Source organism: Bos indicus, chromosome 12 (genome assembly GCF_029378745.1).
Source record: "Bos indicus isolate NIAB-ARS_2022 breed Sahiwal x Tharparkar chromosome 12, NIAB-ARS_B.indTharparkar_mat_pri_1.0, whole genome shotgun sequence".
Taxonomy (NCBI): domain Eukaryota; kingdom Metazoa; phylum Chordata; class Mammalia; order Artiodactyla; family Bovidae; genus Bos; species Bos indicus.
Window position 1 is genome coordinate 89881181 of NC_091771.1, and position 18880 is coordinate 89900060.

The following is an 18880-nucleotide window of genomic DNA, read 5'->3' on the forward strand; positions in this document are numbered from 1 at the left end:
ACTTTGCTTTTCATAGTTTCTCTGAGTTCCAGGAAGTTTTCTTCACACAAAAACGCAAAACCAAATATTAAATGTGTCCAGATAGAGTATCTGGTTGAGTGTGGAAGGCTCTTGGGGTCCTGCCGTCTCAGCCTCACATCCTCTGGTGACCCAGCGACCACCCCCTGGAGACGTCCATCCAGCAGGGAACACAGGAGCAGGGAGGGGTTACAGAGAAGGAAGAGGTAGGAGCAGCAGCAGGTCCTGAAGTAGGTATGACCGGACGCTGGGGGAGGGGGTCGTCTATTGAAAAGAAAAAGGGTTAAAGTTATGAAGACAAGACCACTCGCGTCTTCCCAAGGCCTTGGGTGCGGTGGAGGCTCTGGACTTCAGGTCTTTGGCTTCAGGGCAAATCTGCGTTTCTCCTGCAGAGAGGCCAGTGGAAGAGAGGCGGGCGGGGCAGAAGCAAGATGAGGTCAGGGTGGGACCGAATCTTCGGGTTTGGCAACCAGCAAGTAAGATGTCAGAAATTTTAATTGGTGAGGTCTCCATGAAGGCTCGAGGTCAGAAACCTGACTGAAAGGGTCCCAGAAGCTCACACAGCAAAGGACACCACTGGTGTGAGCCGGTGAACCGGCGAAGGAGGTAGGACACCGCGGCTCCCCCTGGCCTGGCCCTGCCCTCCCCTCCCCAGTCAGTGACGCCGCAGAGGGAAACCGCTTCGCCTGCACCCCACGACCTCAAGGCAAGCAGCAGCTCGTCTTCAGCTGAAGACCCATCAAACCTGCTGCCTTGCGTGTCCTTGACACCAAGATACCTACCGTGATGTCTGCAGAAGGTAGGTTATTTCACCAAGGCACGGCAGACGCTGAGGCCTAGGCAGAGGGAAACATCCCTGACCCAAGGTCAGAGCCCCCGGACCCAGCTCTGTCTCCACTCCAGCCAGGCCTGCCCTGTGAGGTTGAAACACATGTTATTGCTATCCACTGCGTCTGGGGCCGTTTTCACAGCATCGCTTCCATTTTTAAAAGTTAAGTAGCTCAAGGGTGCCTCTGGACCTAGGACAAGGTGACTCTAAGACACTTTCTGACATTTACGTTCAATTTTGTCCTGGAAGAAACAAGCTTCAAGAACTCATCCGCTTATTTTAGTGAAGAGATGACGGTAGGGCAGAGTCTAAAAGCAGAGAGACCACACACATAACTAATTATGCTAACTTTGCCAGCGAGAAGGCCCCACCTCCCCACAGGACCAAGACATGACCTCTGCCTGGTCACCCAACAGCATGCAAGGCCAGCTGCCTCCACAGCGAGGTCACACAGGCACACGGACGGGACATTGAGTGCCCCCCAGACCTCCTTCCCACACCGAGGCCAGGACCCTTCGTCATAGAGCATTTCCAGTCTCTGCACCCCATGTGAATATGGCGGGTGACCTGCCCCCGGAGGATGCTGCAGGCACACTGCCCCACCAGCAGTAAAACTAGAAACATGGAAATTCATCATTTGTGTTCAAAACTTTTCTCTTCTTCTGGATTAATTCCCTACGAATATCTCCAGAGCAGGATTAAGAGACATAAGTGAACCTTTTTAGGACTAACATCCCTGAAAAGTGATTGCATAACTGAGGCTACAGATAACCCCACTAATTACTGGCAACTAAAACTCCTTGTTTTCAAAACACCCAACAAATATATCAGATGTATCCTGAAAGCACACTCACCAGCTGCAGGAACACCCTGTCTTGTTCTTGACCTTGGAGCTCATCCAGATACAGGTGATTCCCAGTTGTCCCTCTGCTTAATCCTCAGCTTAATCCCCACACTGCCTCATTATCTGTATGATCGTGGTTCTTTGAAACTTGTGGAGACTTTTTACGGCTCAGCATATGGTCAAATTTTGCCAATTTTGTAAATGTTCCTCATGTGTTGAAAATTTTGTGGTTTCCTGTTCCCTGAAGATATTTCCAATTTCATCTTTTTTTCCATTTAAAACACAGCGAGCACCGTTGTCCTCTAATCGTCTTGTGATTTCAGTAGCTGTTGTCTCTGGGAGTCAGTTCTGAGGTTTCTACTGGTTCTACTCACGTCGACTCACTTTGCAAGATGCCCATGCCCTGGAGACACTGGGCAGGTTTTGGGCCTTGGATGGAGACCGTCATTTTTTCTTGGTGTCTTAGGATGTCTCCAACCATGGCTGCTTCAGCCAGTCCCGCGAGTGAGAGCGTCCGGCTGCCCAGGCACAGGGGCTGGGGGCAGGGACTCCCGGCTTTGTCGCTGCTCTGCAGGAGCCTGGAAACTGCTTTTAGAGGTTGTTTCTAGTTCACCTTCCCCCAGGGCTCTCCCGTGGGGCCCCCATGTGTCTCTCACAGAGACCTCAATTTTCGGTACCTGGAGTGCCCCCAGGAAGAGCCCCTTCTGTGCTGGCTCAGGACTCCGGCTGCTTTGACCGCAGCTTCGCAGCTTTGAAACTGTCGAGCCTGAGTCAGCCCCTCGGTGCATTTAAGGTGCTCTTTGTGCTTTCAGGCGTCTCAGGCTGGAGGAGCAGCAGCCCTGACTGGACAGAGGTGCCAGTGTCCCCATCAAGGTCCCCCATGACCCTAGTCACCAGAGGCCACAGGGGCACCTCTGTATTTCTCAGAACAGACATCTGTGGGCCAATTTCCCTCCAAAAGGGAGTAAGTTTGAGGCAATTTGAGATTCCTGCAAAATAAGGATGGAGCCTGTTGCTCACACTGCCCTTGTGGAAAGGCAGAGGGACAAAAGAGTCAACTGTGGTCACAGAGCACAAGAAAAGACTTACAAACATTAAGGATTTAACGGAAACATGCTGTATCACAAACGCTCGATCCTGTGTGCACATCAAAACCAATCGTGTGCAAGGGCTTCACGCGGTTGTGCTGTCATCGGTGACATCTCAAGACCTCACTGCTGCTGAGTCACTTCAGTCGTGTCCGACTCTGTGCGACCCCATAGACGGCAGCCCACCAGGCTCCCCCGTCCCTGGGATTCTCCAGGCAAGAACACTGGAGTGGGTTGCCATTTCCTTCTCCAATGCATGAAAGCGAAAAGTGAAAGTGAAGTCGCTCAGTCGTGTCCGATCCTCAGCGACCCCATGGACTGCAGCCCACCAGGCTCTTCCGCCCATGGGACTTTCCAGGCAAGAGGACTGGAGTGGGGTGCCATTGCCTTCTCCACAAGACCTTACTAATAAATTCAATTTTCAAGTCAATATTGGACCAAAACACTGATTAAGGCTGAGCCAAACACACAGTCATCATGTGAATGAGCAAATCAAAAAAGGCCCTGGTATTTATTTTCTGCAGAACATATGTAGAAACTTTTACTATTAAACATTCAAATCTAGAACCATGTAAAAATTCACTACTTAAAAACTCACAGAATGCAAAATGGTGTCATGGATCGGGTCTTGGACAGAAAAGAACATCAGTAGAAACCAGCACTGTCTCTTGCTACAAACTGAACTCTGGGCCTCCCAAGCTCACTTCTATGAGTGATTCCTCAATGTGTGTGGATCCTTGTCAGTGTTTCAGATTCTTCCCTCAGGACAAGCCCAGAGGAGCTCCGGACTAGCAGACTTTTCTGTTCTAATCTTGTTGAGAACATCCTAGCAACTGAAACTCAGCTCCAGCCAGGGTGGACGGGCTAGTGGGAGCCAGACCAGGCAGCTGCTGGTGACCTTTCTGTTCCTGGGGGCAGGTCCAGTTTTTCCAGGTTCTCTGCCCTGGTCCCCATCATCAAGTCAATCAAATAGCAAACGTGAATTAAGTGGTCAGGGGAGAGCAAGCCCAGGTGGACAGTCAGCACACAGCTGGAAGGGCGAGTGCAGCAAAACTATGCATTCAAAGCCCTCTAGCATCCTGTGACTTGTCCAGCTTCTGCTCTGCCCTCCATGCCTAGGCTGTCCACACAGTGTGAACAAACTGGACAGAGTGGCTTCTGCCCCAGGCACCTGGCAAGATGCTGAGGTTATCAAAAATCTCTCAGCCTGTGTGGCCAATAGGCTTCAGGAAAAGAAAGACAAGAGTCACGTAGACCCACGATTGAATGAAAAGTCTCAGATTCCCAGATTACCAGCTGCGGACTCAGTCACTAACATCAGTCCTGTGTTCCATCATTGCTAATGGCAGGTATCCACTAAGCGCCACGGACTGTGAGCTGGGTCAGTGCCTGTAACCAGGTACACAAAAATAAGTTCACAGAAGTCTTTTGACTGTGACGGGCAGGCTTTATAGGCTAAGAAATTTTAAGGAAGACTTAAAGTGCCAACTATTTTTTAGGCAGTAATTCTTACATTTATCTTCTACTGTGCGGAACCCAGTTCCTCATAATGTGCCCCTCTCCCACAGAGCAGCATGGTGAACTCCCGTTCACTCACTCTGCACACAGGGTTTTATAATGGATACTGTAATGCAGTAAAGACCAGAATTCTGCAATGAAAACAGCACCGCTATTTTGTCATTAACCTGTTCCTCCAATTATGTGATCCTCAAAATTATGCATATAATTCTGACAAAGAAGAATGACTCAAAAGATAATGCTATCATCACTGTATTTCCTTTGTCTCACAGAAAACCCACTCCTAACAGAAATAGCTGGGGAGAGAGGAGTGGCTAAAAATGGCCAAAACTTTCTGTCTCCAAGTCCACTGGAGAAAAAGTTACTGAAGATCTGCCACCTAAGCTGCAGATAAAAATATTTGGAATTGTCCAAGTTATTATAAAATTCAAAGACAGAAGAGGAAGGGACTAAGGAAGGGAAGGGGATGTGGGAGGATGCAGGGAAAGAGAGGAGGAGAAGATGGAAGGAGTTAGTTGGGGGAGAATGTCTTCACCTTGTTCCCAAGTGTGGGGCACTGAGGTGCGCTCCTCCAAGTGGCTTCACTGAGAAGATACCCCCTGGAGGGAAGGACATTCAGTTCCTTCTGCCAAGTGCAGAGGCCACTCTCTGGTCTCTTGCCTTCCGGAAGCTTGGGTGCCATGGAGACTGTCATGTGACCCAGCAAACACAGTCGTCCAGGGCTGCACCGGACGGGCGTCCACTCTCTGTCCTGCCCGAGATGCTTGCAGGCCCCCGGCTCGCCCTTTCCCATGGCACGGGGTACCTGCAGGGCACGTGGGAGAAAGCCTACCAGGACCACAGGAGAAAGGTAGGGGCAGGTGTGCAAAGTGGCACCTCGAAGCCACAGCTCCCCTGGAAGCCAAAGGTGAATTTTCTTTTTGGAGATGGAATAGGTGAAATGGCATATCCTTAAAAGGTGGGCCATGCCATACAATAAAAATTCCATTAAATAGACTATGGCTTCCAAGTGCCATGTTTTAGGACCATCCTTTCTCAATCATGGCATATTTCCCCTATCGAAACAACAGACTCCAGAGGGGACTGCTGCTGCTGCTAAGTCGTTTCAGTCGTGTCCGACTCTGTGCGACCCCATAGACGGAAGCCCACCAGGCTCCCCCGTCCCTGGGATTCTCCAGGCAAGAACATGGAGTGGGTTGCCATTTCCTCCTCCAATGCATGAAAGTGAAAAGTGAAAGTGAAGTCGCTGAGTCGTGTCCGAGGGGACTAGGAATGGACTTCTGTTTCTGTTAAGAGAGACAGTGGTATTTCCCTCTATCTGACGCAAACGTTATTTCCCTCTATCTGACGCAAACGTGGGTCTCATTTGAGAAGGCGGCCCTGTGGTCCCGAGTGGCTGGGCAGTCCTCTGCCCTCGAGACCTCTCAGAACCATCCAGGCACAGGGTGCTGGCTGGCCATCAAAGCTGAGAAACAAAGAAGCGGCTGTGTGGGAATCAGGGTGCCATAGAGTGATCTGAAGGAGTGAACCCAAGGTCCCTACGCCTCCTGGGGTACCGCCCACCTGGGGGCAAGGTTTGCACGGCGCCTCATCACCTGGCCTTGCACCTGCCCCCCTGTGGGAGCCCTTAGGAGCCTCTTGGCTTCGCCCCAGTTCACCTCCCTTCCTGCCACCCCTGATTCTGGAGCCTTCCCTGCTCACTGAGAACAAGGATGGGCATGCTGCCTCCCTGTCCCCCTCCTCACCTCCCCTGTCTGGGAGGGTGGCCGGTCTGGTTGCCCAGAGCATGTCGGAGCACTAAAGACCTATGGGTGGGAAGGACTCACCCTGGTATCCCTGTGGTTCCTCTTCTGTACTCGAGTGGGGTCAGCTCTCCTCACTGCTGAGCTGAGAACCCCTGAGGGTAGGAAGGGACTCGGTGCAGCTTTAGGATGACTGGGCCCCTCCCCCAGCCCACAGCACTCCCAGAGTGAGGCCCCTCCCCATGTCTGGGCAGGGCCCCTTCTTGTCTCAGAACCTTATCTCACCCACTCATGCTAAGAAAATTACCTTAATAAAACAGAAATTGCTGCTGATATTTCCTTAACAAAAGCCCGCAGCACCTCCACCTTCCTCTGACCCCACCCTAATGGGCTTGCACCATGGCAAGAGGGCATGAGTCTGGCTCACCTCTGCCCGCTCCCATGCCCTGGGTGATGGGGCATTGCGGACTGTCCAGCCTCATCCGGCCATGTCCTCTCTCTTGCCTGTCCTTCTGGGGTCCCCTTACTTCAGGGCACAAGTGCTGGTTCCCAAGCATGTTTTCCAAGACCCCTGGCCAGCTCCTGGCTCTCTTCGAAGATGCCTGCTCTGTCACCACACGGCTCTGTGGGTTCGGGTCCCAAATGCCCGGAGCTCAGGTCCTCACACTGGAAAGACGCAGTCGTGGAGCTGCCATTTCCAGATGATCAGATCAGAGGTCTCAGCAGCTGGGTATCTGTGAGCAAGTGGCTAGAATATGGGGGTTCCTTCTTATTGCAAGTGTAATACTTATGGCCCTCGTGCATTTCATCCATCACATTTTAAAATACAAATTCTTCCCTTGACAATTTCTGATATGAAACTCTGCATGGATCATTTTGCACTTAATCAATGCTAAGATGCGAATACTGAAAATACTGCTGGAGGCTCAGAAATTAGAGTCCAGTGGACTTGGGGACGTAATTCACTGTCTCAAAGCCGGGCAGTGCAGAGTGGAAACGTCAGCAGGTAGTTCTGTTTAACGAGATCTCATCCCACACACACTCAATTCTCTACTTGACAATGACCATGTTGGGCCATGTCTGAGGGCTGCCTGTTCCCCTCCAGGGGATGCTCAGGTTCTGAATCCAGTCCGGAGCCTCTTTCAGAACTTTCTGCCCAGGCCCACTTGGTATCTCCGATGCTGTGAGCAACAACCTGCACGTGTTTGCAGGGCCCACAGAGCAGAAGCTGCCCAACAAAGACTCAGGGTGCTTGACCGGTGAGGGTGCGTAGGTCACACTGCCTGCTCTGCACAGGTACAGGAGGCCCGGCCGGTGGTGGACAGCCGCGCCCCGCCAACCCTCAGTCACCTCCGCCTGAAACTTGGCAAACTCAAGGTAAGTTTCAGTTCTACTCCAGTTACTGTTACAGCCAACACAACACAAAAAATGTCAGCTTAAAAACCCAGGAAAATGGAAAAAGCAGGCTCATAGGGAGTAAACAAGTCATGTATCAAAAATAAAATGCCTCTAAGCAGCCAATTAAGCCTGTCTTGCCAGGAATGGAGCTGGTGACAACTGAACCAGAGATCTTCCTTCCCCTCGTCTCCCTGCTGACCTGGCAGGGATCCAGAAGTGGGGAGGGGGCAGGGGGGATCCACGGCAGCAATTTATTCAGCACAGATCTAGAGTAATTAATTAGCATTGTTTCTTTAAACCAGACCATTCCATGACCACCTCGAAATTTTTATTTCTTGGAGTTGAAGCCATCTGGTGAGAGCCAGCATCACATGGCTGTGCTGATCCTTACACCTCCCAGAGCAAAATGCTGCAAGCTTTCCGTGCCCCCAGCGTCAGCCTAACCGGGGAAAACAAAGAGGAGCAAATTGGCAGATCAGTAGGTTCAAAACCTGAAATAAAGTAGGAGGGCTTTCATTTCCTCTGGCCTCAGACCTTCTCTTCTTCTGAGCAGTATAACATCTCCCTCTTAAAATATAAAATGATTTCCTTTGTATTTCACTGACACAGCTCAGAGGTTTTTGAGGAATGACCTAATTTCTCCCTCCCTGTTACTTCCACCCCAAGTCTGTGAAATTTGGCCCCGCCCTCGGGTATCCCAGTTAGGACACAGGAGCCCACCAGCTGCCCAGGGAGAGACCGCAGCAGCATGAGCAGGGGAGAGGAGGCCCCGAGGCCCAGGGGCGGGGCTGCAGGCCCCCTGGACAGGGCTGGGCGCAGGGCAGCCCTGGCACGGCCCTGGCACGGCCCTGGCACGGCTGGTGTGTCTGCGCAGCTGGAGGAGGGCCGGCTGTCCGTCATCGACAGGGACAACCGTCTTCTGCTGGAGAAGGTGTCCTGCATCGTGAGGACCGGGCGGCGGACCCGCAGCGGAGCCACCTGTGTGCACAGGAGGTGAGGGGCCCCATCCACGGGCGGGACCAGACTGGGCAAGCCAGGCGCCTCCACCCCTGCAGAAAGAGAGCCCGTGCCTCCAGAGTCAGGCCGGTTCCCACCCTCAGCGGCACCTGGACGCAAGCAGCAGCTATCACGGTCGCAGGCCCCGGTCCACACTGGCCCTGCCAAGCCCGTTCACTTCATTGTGAACGAGAGGGAACACTCCTGCTCAGGAAACCTTCCCGCCCAGAAGGCTCCCAGCTCCTTCTCTTGAAATGAGGATGAGAGTTGATGCCACCACAGGCTTTAACTCTCTCCATGTTTCAACATCTATGCTGTTTTTTGGAGTCTAAATAGGGAGAAAAGAGAGCAGGAACTTTGCAGCCTGAGAGAGAAAAACCCGTTCTGGAGAGGGTCACAAACTCAGCTCAGGACCCGTTCGCAACACACCCTGTGGAAGGTAGACCCGCCGCCGGAGGAGGTACCGCATTTTTCTACTCCTTCCAACCCAGAGCTGTCTGAATTTCCCATTGCCTCCATCAGATTCACCACCTGCATGGACACACAGACTCTGCTGCTTTAGGGCATTTTACTCTATTGTCAGCAAACGTGTGCCGAGTGGTCGTAGCTTAAGAACGGAAGACACAGAACAACGACTCGACTGAGGAATCTATCCACTACCTCCTCACTGAAAATGACGTGTGTGTTAGTCACTCAGTCGCGTCTGACTCTTTGCAACCCTATGGACCGTAGCCTGCCAGGCCCCTCTGTCCGTGGAATTCTCCAGGCAAGAATACTGGAGTAGGTTGCTGAATACTGGAGTGGGTTGCCTTCTCCAGGGGATCTTCCTGACCCAGGGATTGAACCTGGGTCTCCCACATTGCAGGTGTCATCTGAGCCATCAAAGAAACCTCCTTGAAAAATTATAAGGAGATAAAAATGAGCTCAGTTGATCAATTATAGGTTGTAGGAGAAACACTTGGTGAAAAGCTTCCTCAGTGGGAAGTTTTGTGACAATTCTGAAATAGCGGTCCCACGCTGCACCCAGAGAGGCGAAGGAAATTAATGATCTGAACGTGTTTCCAGATACTTTGAACTGTATACTCTCCCTTTTCATCTCGTCCTAGTTGCTGGCAAAACCATAATTCTGGATGAAAAAATGATTTTAATTTTGACCTTAATTATCCTGTTTATGAATGTCCCAATGAATCCAATTAAAGGGCTGTAAAGCCTTCACTCGCCCCGTCTGTAGACATGGCTCTGGTATTTCAGGGCCTTGCTTTCCCTTGAAATGCAGCCCATCACGGGAAACAACAGCTAGAAACCAAAGTTTAACTAAATACTTGGTGCCCAGCCTCCCCCGTCCCCTGCCCCCGCAGCCTGACCCAGACCCCCGCAGGGGCCCAGCTCTGTGAGGTGGTTTCTGAGCCTGCAGGCATGTGAGTCGACTTGGCTCTGCTAATGCCTCTCTCCTCACTTGGGGGGGTTGTTGAGAAGCCCCCACCTTCCTGCCTACTTGCCTTGGACACTTCTTACAGAATCCGGAGGCATGGAAAGAACACATACATTTCACAAAGATACGTAACTTACAAGTAATCACTAATAACAGGCACACCTGCTCGGCCCTGTTCCAGGATACCACAGCATAGTGAAGGCCATGGGAAAGGGAGTCAGGTGTGTTCTGGTTTCCCAACACGTGTAAAAGCTGTGTTCACACTATACTGTGGACTATTAAGTGTGCAGTAGCACTGTCTCTTTAAAAAGTACATTCCTTAATTAAAACAACAACACCCTATTGCTAGAAAATGCCAGCCATCTGAGCCTTCAGTGAGTCATAGTAATGACATAGCAGATCACTTAACAAATATAATAACAATGAAAAACTTTAAAATATTGTGACAGTTACCAAAATGTGACACAAATACATAAGGTGAGCAAATGCTGGTGGAAAAATGACGTCAATGGACTTGCTGGACATAGGGTCGCCCCAAACCTTCCAGTTGTATAAAAATGCAGTAAAACAAGGTGCTAAAGCACTCAGAAAATCTAGCTTGCAATTTATATTGAAAACATGAAGAGTTCATTACAAATCTTTATTTTTAATTATAAAACTAACACTTGTTTATTGTAAAAAATAAAGTATAAAACAGTACAGAGTGGCTGAGTAAAAGGTGGGCTTCTCTCAGTTTGAACTCTCTGGAAGTGCTCATTGCCAACGTCTTGCTCGTGAGCTCTGACTTTTCTCCCGTGTAGAGTCCCCTGTTTAAACAAAAACAGCACCACATCCTACATAGTTTTCTTTCAGTTGTTCATTTCATCCAACAACAGATCATGAAGACAGTTTCATGTCAGTGTATAAAGATCTCCATTCCTTTTTAGCAGTTACAAAGTATTTTTGCACAGATATGCCCTAATTTATTTAATCAGCCCCCTAACTATAGAAATTTAGGTTGTTTCCAGGTTTTCACTATTCCACGTGAATCTATGCTAATCATCCTAGCCCATGTTATTCTTGAAACTTATATCCCTAGAAGTGAAATCATTCAATCTGAAGGTGCACACTTAACTTTTTGATGCTACTAAGCTGCCCTTGAGAAGCACCCAGCAATGTGCACGTCTCCCTGTGGTGGCTGCACCCAAAACCCCGTCCCCTCACACCCTGGCCTCCAGACTTCTGCAGAGTAACTGTCTGCACCTACCTTTGGTCAACTTCCTACTGGTGCTGTAGCCACGCGTTCCGGGAAACAAACTCACTCAGAAGGACAGTGCCAATGGCGGAGTGCAGTTTATCACACCGGCGGGCCCAGGGCAGAGTCTCCTCTCAGCCAAGGACCCCAACCAGTTTTTGTGAAAACCTTATATACCCTAAGTGTACGTGCCCAAACCCACCTCCCCAAATTCTCTGAAACTAGTCTCAACAAAGGAAGAGAAAGATACAATCAAAGTTAACCCATGATTCATACGCCTTAAGCCCAGGTAGTTACCAGTGGACAGTTATCAATAGGCCTGTGGTCATACCCCAATAGCATAACAGAATTTATGATTCTATTTGGTTACACAGATAATTAGGGTATTCTTTTAGGCAATGGAGAGTCTAGGTATGAGCCCTGTGGTTCTTCCATCTGGGGGGCCTGGTTTTCCAGTTGGTATGTCGTTTCCATAGGTATTGGGCATAGAGCTCCAGGTCCACAGTCCAGCCCAGGATGGAGTCCTGCTTTCAAGGCAGCCTGTTCTGTCTGTTTCCTCCTACACTGCTGTGTCTCCTTTAGTTTTTAACATGCATTCTCAATATTTAATTTTTCTATTATCAGTGTCACAAACATTTTTCCATTATTATTTATCATTTCACCTAGTTTATTTCTAAGTCATCAAATCTGTGACTCTTTTCCTTCATGGCATCTGGTTCTTCTGCTGTACATAGAAAGGGCTCTCTCAAGCTAAGATTGGAAAAATATTCTATGTTATCCTTAATCTTTCATAGTTTTCCTGATTCACTTTAAATCTTTAATTAATATAGAATTTAAAAAAACATGGAATTTTTGTTCAAAGTGTGAGAAAAATTTCCCCCAACTGTATTGCTTAAAAAATACCAGCGTATTATATCAGAAGCTTTTCATACTTGACACAGACTACTTTCCAGAGGGTTACAGGCTCACACCCTAGAGCACAAACGGCTCCTGGGTCCTCCTGGATGGAGAAGGGGTCACTCTGCATGACCTTCACGTGGGTCCTGGGCCTTTTCCATTAGGATGTCATATGTTTACTCCTGTGGTTTACAAGACTAACTTGTTTTTTTTTTTTACATCATTTAATTCGTAACATTTCTGTGTCATTTTATTTCAGATGTGTATCTTTTAAGTGGAACACCATAATTCTGTTTTATGATCTAGTCCGAGTGGCTTTTCCCATCTTACCCATTCATAAATATTGACTTAAGTATTGTATCGTGTTTGCTCTCATTTCTGGCTTTCTGTTTGTTTATGTTTCCTTACTTTTTCCCCGTTTATCATTTTGTTTAGCAAATGTCAAGAAAATGCTTGGATCCTGTGCTTCAAATTCATTCTTCATTTATTTACTTTGACTCCCCTGAAACCCTCCTTTTACAAAACAGGAAACAGATAAAGCACAGGAGCAAAGGGAGATGTTAAAGCCAAACAAAGAAAGGGAAAACAGAAGCGCCTCGCAGCAGGGTTTCCTGCACTTTTTTGAAGTGTCACCAGCTGCGCTGAGTGTTTAAGTGTGGGGCCAAGGAGCTGCCAGGATAGGACAGGAACCGAAGAGGGGAAAAGCCCCCAGTTTTGACAAAGACCAGGCCCCAGGGAGCCGGCGGGCAGGCGTCCCAGTGCTGGGCTCCCGGCGAGGTCATCGCTGCTCTGTGCTTCTCTTTGTGAAAAGACAGCCATGGAAAGCACAAGGAAGCAACTGCCAGCTCACTGCCTCTGGTCCCAAGTCAGAAATGTGACCCGAGTGTCACAATCCAGACCCAAAGGCAGCTCCCTCCCAAGCGGCCCCCACACCCAGTGTGGAGTTTTCAACCTCAGCTACTGTGCAGGACGAGGGCGGAGAGACATAGGACAGAGGGACAGACGCCCCGCTGCAGAACTCCCCTGCCGAGGGTCCCCTTCCCTGCCTCGAACCAGCAGGACTTTTCCTTGACAAGTCCCTGCCCTCTATCCTTGGAAACACAGGGACTTGGTCAGCATCCAGGTGGGAGCAGGGGTTGCAACAAAAAACCAAGCTATGTGAAAACTGCAGGTTTAGGGAGGAGAGAACTCTGTTATAGGACAAGAAAGTTGGAAGATGGTTCAAAGAAAGCCCAGTAGCTACCCTTGACCAGCTGTCTGAAGACTGATATCCCCTACCCAACGTCCGGTCAGCTGAGCCTGGGGCCTTTGCTGGTCAGGCACAGACAGGATATGCTGCAGTTTACATTTAAAATTCCAGAAAATATGCTCATTGACTTGGCAGAAAAAAACAGCCCTTCCTCCAGTGCCCTGATTCTTTCATCAGAGCAGCGTCTCCTCCATCTTTCTGTAGTTTTTGCTAGTTTAGATATTAACTTGCAAAGTATCTCAAATATTTTAAAGGAAAGGTTTCAACCTTTCATCTTCCTTGCACTTTCAAATCCTCACTTATCCCTAACTCCAAACTGAGAAATCACTTAACTGATTTGATAGCTTCTTATTGAGGGAGGATAAGATTTCTAAAAGATCAACCGATAAAACCCACTAGGCACCCTGGGTTTGCTGGAGCCTGCAGTCCCTAGAAGTGTGTGTTATTGTGATCTAGTGCCCCAGCCCCAAATAACCCACACACGTGAGAAGGAGACAAAACAGAACAAACGCAAGCGACCCTGGAGAGCGGCAGCGCAGGGTTCTTGCAGCCACTGCAGAGGGCATGAGGCTGACGCCGAGCTCCCTCGGCCCCCATGAGCTTCCATTGCGCCTCTGTAAAGAGAACCCGCTCCAGAACTCAGGTCAGGGTCAAAGGCTTGCAAAAAAGACTACCGCAGTGCCTGACGTTTACTTGGCAAGCGTGAAATCATGAAATGTTCTTTCCTTCTTTACTGTATGCATCTGCCACACAGGATAAAAACACTAACCAAAAAAAGCACTGACTTGGAAGGTGTACATGCCCCCCATGTTCACAGCAGCACTGTTTACAACAGCCAAGATACGGAACCAACCCAAGTGCCCATCAACGGAAGAATGGATAAAGAACGTGCAAGATATATAGTCATGCATATAGATAGTACTCAGTCACCAAAAAGAACGAAATCTTGCCATTTGAGAAAACGTGAACGGACCTCCTGGGCATTATGCTGAGAAAAATAAGTCAGACAGACAGAGAAAAGCAAACACTGTGCAATCTGCCTTTTATGTGAAATGTAATAATAATAACAAACTCTTAGACACAGAGAACAGATGGGTGGTTGCCAGAGCTGGGGGTGGGAGGTGGGAGGTATGGGTCAGGAGGGTCAAAAAGCCTAACAAAGTAAGACAGAGCTTCGACATTACGCAAACCCAAATTCTGTTCATCTAAAATCTTTAATTAATAGCACATGAAGAGGGCTTCTTTGGCAGTTCAAGGGTAAAGAATCTGCCTGCCAATGGAGGAGACAGAGGTTCGATTCCTGGCCCAGGAAGATCCCACACGCCCTGGAGCCACAACTACTGATCCTGTGCGCCACCAGAGAGGCCACCGCAGTGAGAAGCCGGTGTACCTGAGAGCAGCCCCTGCTCACCGCAACTGGAGAACAGGCCCACGCAGCTGTGAAGACCCAGTGCAGCCGTAAATAAATACATTGGTAAAAATCTACCCTTTCTGCCTCTGCTGCCACCATGGCGCCAGTGAAAAAGCTTATGGCGAAGGGGGGCAAAAAAAGAAGCCGGTCCTGAAGTGCACTCTGGACCCATCCTGCAGAAGATGCTGGTCATGGATGCCACCAAAACCGAGCCATTTCTTCAGGAGAGGATCAAGGTGAATGGAAACGGCTACAATCTGGGCAGCGGTGTCACAACAGTCAGAAAGAAGCAAAAGCAAGATCACTGTAACTTCTGGGGTCCTTTTCCAAAAGATATTTGAAATATCTTACAAAACAATATTTGAAGAAGAATGATCTACATGATTGGTTCGCATCGTTGCTAACAGCAAAGAAGGTTGTAAGCTGTGTTACTTCCAGATTAATCAGGACGAAGGAGAGGAGGAGGATGACAATTAAAGCTCAATCTAGAATATTGATTAATCAGGACGAAGGAGAGGAGGAGGATGACAACTAAAGCTCAATCTAGAATATTGATTAATCAGGATGAAGGAGAGGAGGAGGATGACAACTAAAGCTCAATCTAGAATATTGATTAATCAGGATGAAGGAGAGGAGGATGACAATTAAAGCTCAATCTAGAATATTGATTAATCAAGATGAAGGAGAGGAGGAGGATGACAATTAAAGCTCAATCTAGAATACTTGTATAAGTTCTTGAATAAAATTTATCAACCCCCCAAAAAAATTTTTTAAAGAACACATGTGGGCAAGTGGTACTTTAAGATATTTGTCCACTTCAAGGATTTTATAATCTTGGTGTGTGTGTGTGTGTGTGTGTGTGCATACTGGAAATAAATGAATGATGAAACATTAGGAGATGGTGTCGTTAAGATTATTTCAATTCTTACATGAGAAGATTGAACTAGGAACTGGGTGACATTTTTACTCAGGTGACTGAATTTAATTATTATATAGTATTGTATTATCATTCAATGTGTTTTATGAGAGCCTACTACTTACCAAGCATTCAGCATCCATCAGGGATTTATTATTTTAGGCTTATAGTTAAAGGTGAAAGAGAACACAATAGGTCCTAGTTAAAGGTTTTAGCCATTTAAGATAATGGGGAAAAGAACAGAGTGGCTTTTTAAAAATGCATTTTTAATTGAAGGATAATTGCGATATTGTGTTGGTTTCTGCCAAACATCAACATGGATGAGCCATAGGTATACATATGTCCCCTCCCTCTTGAGCTTCCCTCCCACCTTCCACCCCATCCCCCTCTGCTTATTTAAGCCACAGGATTCCATCAATGTGTTGACTGAGGTGGCTCTTCTACCTGCCAATAAGTTTTGGGAACATCTTGTGATCATGCAGGCTATCCCTTGATGGGTTGTGTGCCTGATCACTCGTTAACCATATCATGCAAATAAAAACTGTAAGAATCCAACTCCTAGTATTTCACGTGAGACTTTGTTTTGCGCCCTGTGGTCCCCCTGACACACGCAGTGTGCAAGGCCAGGGTGAGCAGACATGCTCCAGGGCAGCACATGACTGAGAGCCTTCATTCTCTCCTCTTCCGAGTCCTAGTGCGTCCACAGCAGAGAAAGCAGCCCTCATCTACCCTTTCCCTGAGAGACCTGGATGACTAGGTCCCACTGCCGCAGTCTCTATCCAAGGGCAGTCCCCAACACAGCCTTTCAGGGAGGGATGAGGGCAATAACAGAAAAAAGAAAACTTCTGGGATGTGGCTGACTTTCTAAAGGCCCAGCACCTTACAACACCAAGCCAGAAGGTTCAAAGTGAAATTGTGGAAGTACCAGTCTAGTATAAAAGTACTTTGACCCATTTCAGAAAGATTTTCAACAATACAATTGACATAGCAAAAGATCATGTGTTTATTTAGATATTTCTCCAAAGAGTATGGACAAATGGCTAAGAAACCCATGAGAAGATGCTCAATACAATTAGGGGAATGCAAGTCAAAACCACAATGAGAACTCACTCCACACCCACCAGGTGACTAAAATCAAAACACAGACGACAGGAGTTGAGGCGGGCTGTGGTGATGGGATGTGAAATTGTGCAGCCAACCTAGGAAACAGTCTGGCCTCTAAAGTTAAGCACAGATTTACCGTATCACTTAACAGTTCCACTCTTTGGCATATACCCAAGAGGATTAAAAACACATGTCCACACAAAACGTTGTACAAGAGTGTCCCATCAACTGACGAACAAATTAACAAAACAGGATACAACCACACTATAGAATATTATGTAACCATGAAAAGGAATAAGGGGCTTCCCTGGTGGCCAGACAGTGAGGAATTTGCCTGCAATGCAGGAGACCTGGGAGTAAAGTTCTATACATGCCACATTGCAGATAAACATTGAGACATTCTGCTCAGTGAAAGAGGCCCGATACAAATGGCCACACAGCGTGTGATTCCACTTCTATGAAACGCCCAGAATGGCCAGTCCGTAGAGATGCAAAGTAGATTCGTGGGTGCCAAGGGCTGGGGAGGAGAACTGGGAGCCGTAGCTGCATGTGGCCCTTTGGGTCGGAATGACGAAAGTTTCCTAAAATTGGATTTGGGGACGACTGCACAATGTAGAATATACCAAAACCCCTGAAAACACAGCTTGAAACAGTGAATTTTATGTTATACAATTGTGTCTCAATAAGGCTGTTATTTTTGTAAAGAGGACCAGGAAGATCCCCTGGAGGAGGGGATGGCAACCCATTCCAGTATTCTTTTCTTGCCTGGAGAATACTCTGTAGAGTAGAAGAGCCTGGCTGGCCACAGTCCATATGGTCATACAGAGGCAGACATGACTGAAGCAACTTAGCATGCACACAAGGTATTTTTTTTTTTAAGGTTATATAATTAATTCTAAATAAAGTAGAATTGTCAATGAATTTAAATACTTCATTTCCCAAGTGTTCTAGAAAACTGATATTTTACCGTCTTTACCTAAGGAAAGTGTTTGTTTCCAACATGTATTTTTGATCCCACGGGAACTGAAGCTGAAGTTCAGCGAGGCCACCTCCTGGACCCAAAAGATGAAGTGGAGGGGAGGACTCAGAACAGAGGAGGAGAGAAGACGCGCCAGAAGCAGCGGTGGACAAGCGGCAAGGCCGGCATGGCCTCCTGGGGCAGCCCCCGTGCTCAGGGACGCTGCCCCCCACCCTGGCCAGGCCTCCTCACCTTATCACGCAGGGACAGCCACACGCGTGTGAGTCAGCATCCCAACTGTGTGTGTTCACAGGATGTCTGAGCAGATGATGCAGCAAAACTATTTTCTGTGCTTCTAGGGCTGATAGCTGAAAACAAATTATGCAGAGTAATACTGGGAGCTAAAGGCTTTTGAATTGGATTTTTCTCTCTAGTTAGGAACACATACTCTGTTACCATATTTTGTGTTGTTGTGGATTGCACCTGTTTATAATTTTCAGATGTATTTGTATAATTTGCCTTAAAGGTCTGTGATTATCACTTTAACAAATATCTAAATAAATCAGATTAAAACTACTCAATGTGATGAAATTACACCCAGATCCCAAGACACAGACCCTAAGAAGTAAGAGCAATCAGTAGGTCTCAGTTAGAGACCTGTGCATGTGTGCATGTGCCAGGCCCTGGGACAGGCCTGAGGCTCCAGACGAGAAGGTGGACGTGGTCTCGCTTCCCAGAGCTGGACCCTTGCGAGCATCATGGCACATAACACTTGGCTGTATTTAGCTCATACTGCAGGTTTAGGTAGAATTCTCCACTGAAATAAAAGAGGAGAACTGGGAGCTCACATCACCCCTTCCTGCACAAACCCTTGAAGATCCACGGCCCATCTCCTCTCAGGCCTCCATGTGCACGTGGAACCACCCAGGCTCCTCCCTGCTCCCAGCACACACACCCTTCAACGACGGTGTTTAAAATCATAGCCTGGAGTCAGACAGACCTGGACGTGAGTTTTGACCCTTCAGAGGATTCTCTGAGTGACTGTGAGAAGATTACTCAGCCTCTCTGAACCCCCATCGGCAGAGAGAGCTGCTGCTAGAACCTGGCCCAAGACTGAATTTGGCCTTCATTATGTTAGGGGGAATCCTCAGAACCCATGCAAGCTGTCCACACCCCTTCCCTGTCCAGAAGCCTCAAACTGGGCATAGTACTGTGTCAAGAATCTTGAGCTCAGTGCCAAATTGCT

At 48.2% G+C, this 18880-nt stretch overlaps 2 protein-coding genes and 1 pseudogene across 5 annotated transcripts in view; 2 read left to right on the top strand and 1 right to left on the bottom strand.

Annotated features, from left to right (window-relative positions):
* RASA3 (RAS p21 protein activator 3) overlaps positions 1-4851 on the bottom strand; it is a 101809-nt gene extending 96958 nt beyond the window's left edge. Inside the window, exon 1 of the mRNA XM_019971858.2 lies at positions 4833-4851. The gene's annotated coding sequence lies outside the window, so the exon portion shown is untranslated. The remainder of the gene's footprint in view (positions 1-4832) is intronic.
* Positions 4852-4987: 136 nt separating this feature from the next.
* Positions 4988-18210, top strand: CFAP97D2 (CFAP97 domain containing 2). 4 transcript variants are annotated; one of them, XM_070800541.1, is made up of 5 exons: positions 4989-5147; positions 7336-7416; positions 8312-8430; positions 8761-8893; positions 17658-18210. In XM_070800541.1, the coding sequence occupies exons 1-5, from the start codon at positions 5058-5060 to the stop codon at positions 17916-17918; spliced, it is 684 nt and encodes a 227-aa protein (XP_070656642.1). In that variant the 5' UTR covers positions 4989-5057; the 3' UTR covers positions 17919-18210. The 4 variants fall into 4 exon arrangements, with proteins under 4 accessions (XP_019827420.1, XP_070656642.1, XP_019827418.2 ...); XM_019971859.2 differs by having other exon boundaries at positions 17706-18210; XM_070800542.1 differs by having other exon boundaries at positions 8770-8893.
* LOC109567111 (large ribosomal subunit protein eL22-like) lies at positions 8900-16863 on the top strand (annotated as a pseudogene).
* Positions 18211-18880: the final 670 nt, after the last annotated feature.

What these genes read in the sequence shown, in the direction of transcription:
- CFAP97D2 (XM_070800541.1), top strand. Translation starts at nt 5,058, where the DNA reads ATGCTTGCAGGCCCCCGGCTCGCCCTTTCCCATGGCACGGGGTACCTG. An exon ending in TGAAACTTGGCAAACTCAAG is followed by an intron (nt 7,417 to 8,311) that starts GTAAGTTTCAGT and finishes GTGTCTGCGCAG; the next exon opens with CTGGAGGAGGGCCGGCTGTC. An exon ending in GCCACCTGTGTGCACAGGAG is followed by an intron (nt 8,431 to 8,760) that starts GTGAGGGGCCCC and finishes TGTTTTTTGGAG; the next exon opens with TCTAAATAGGGAGAAAAGAG.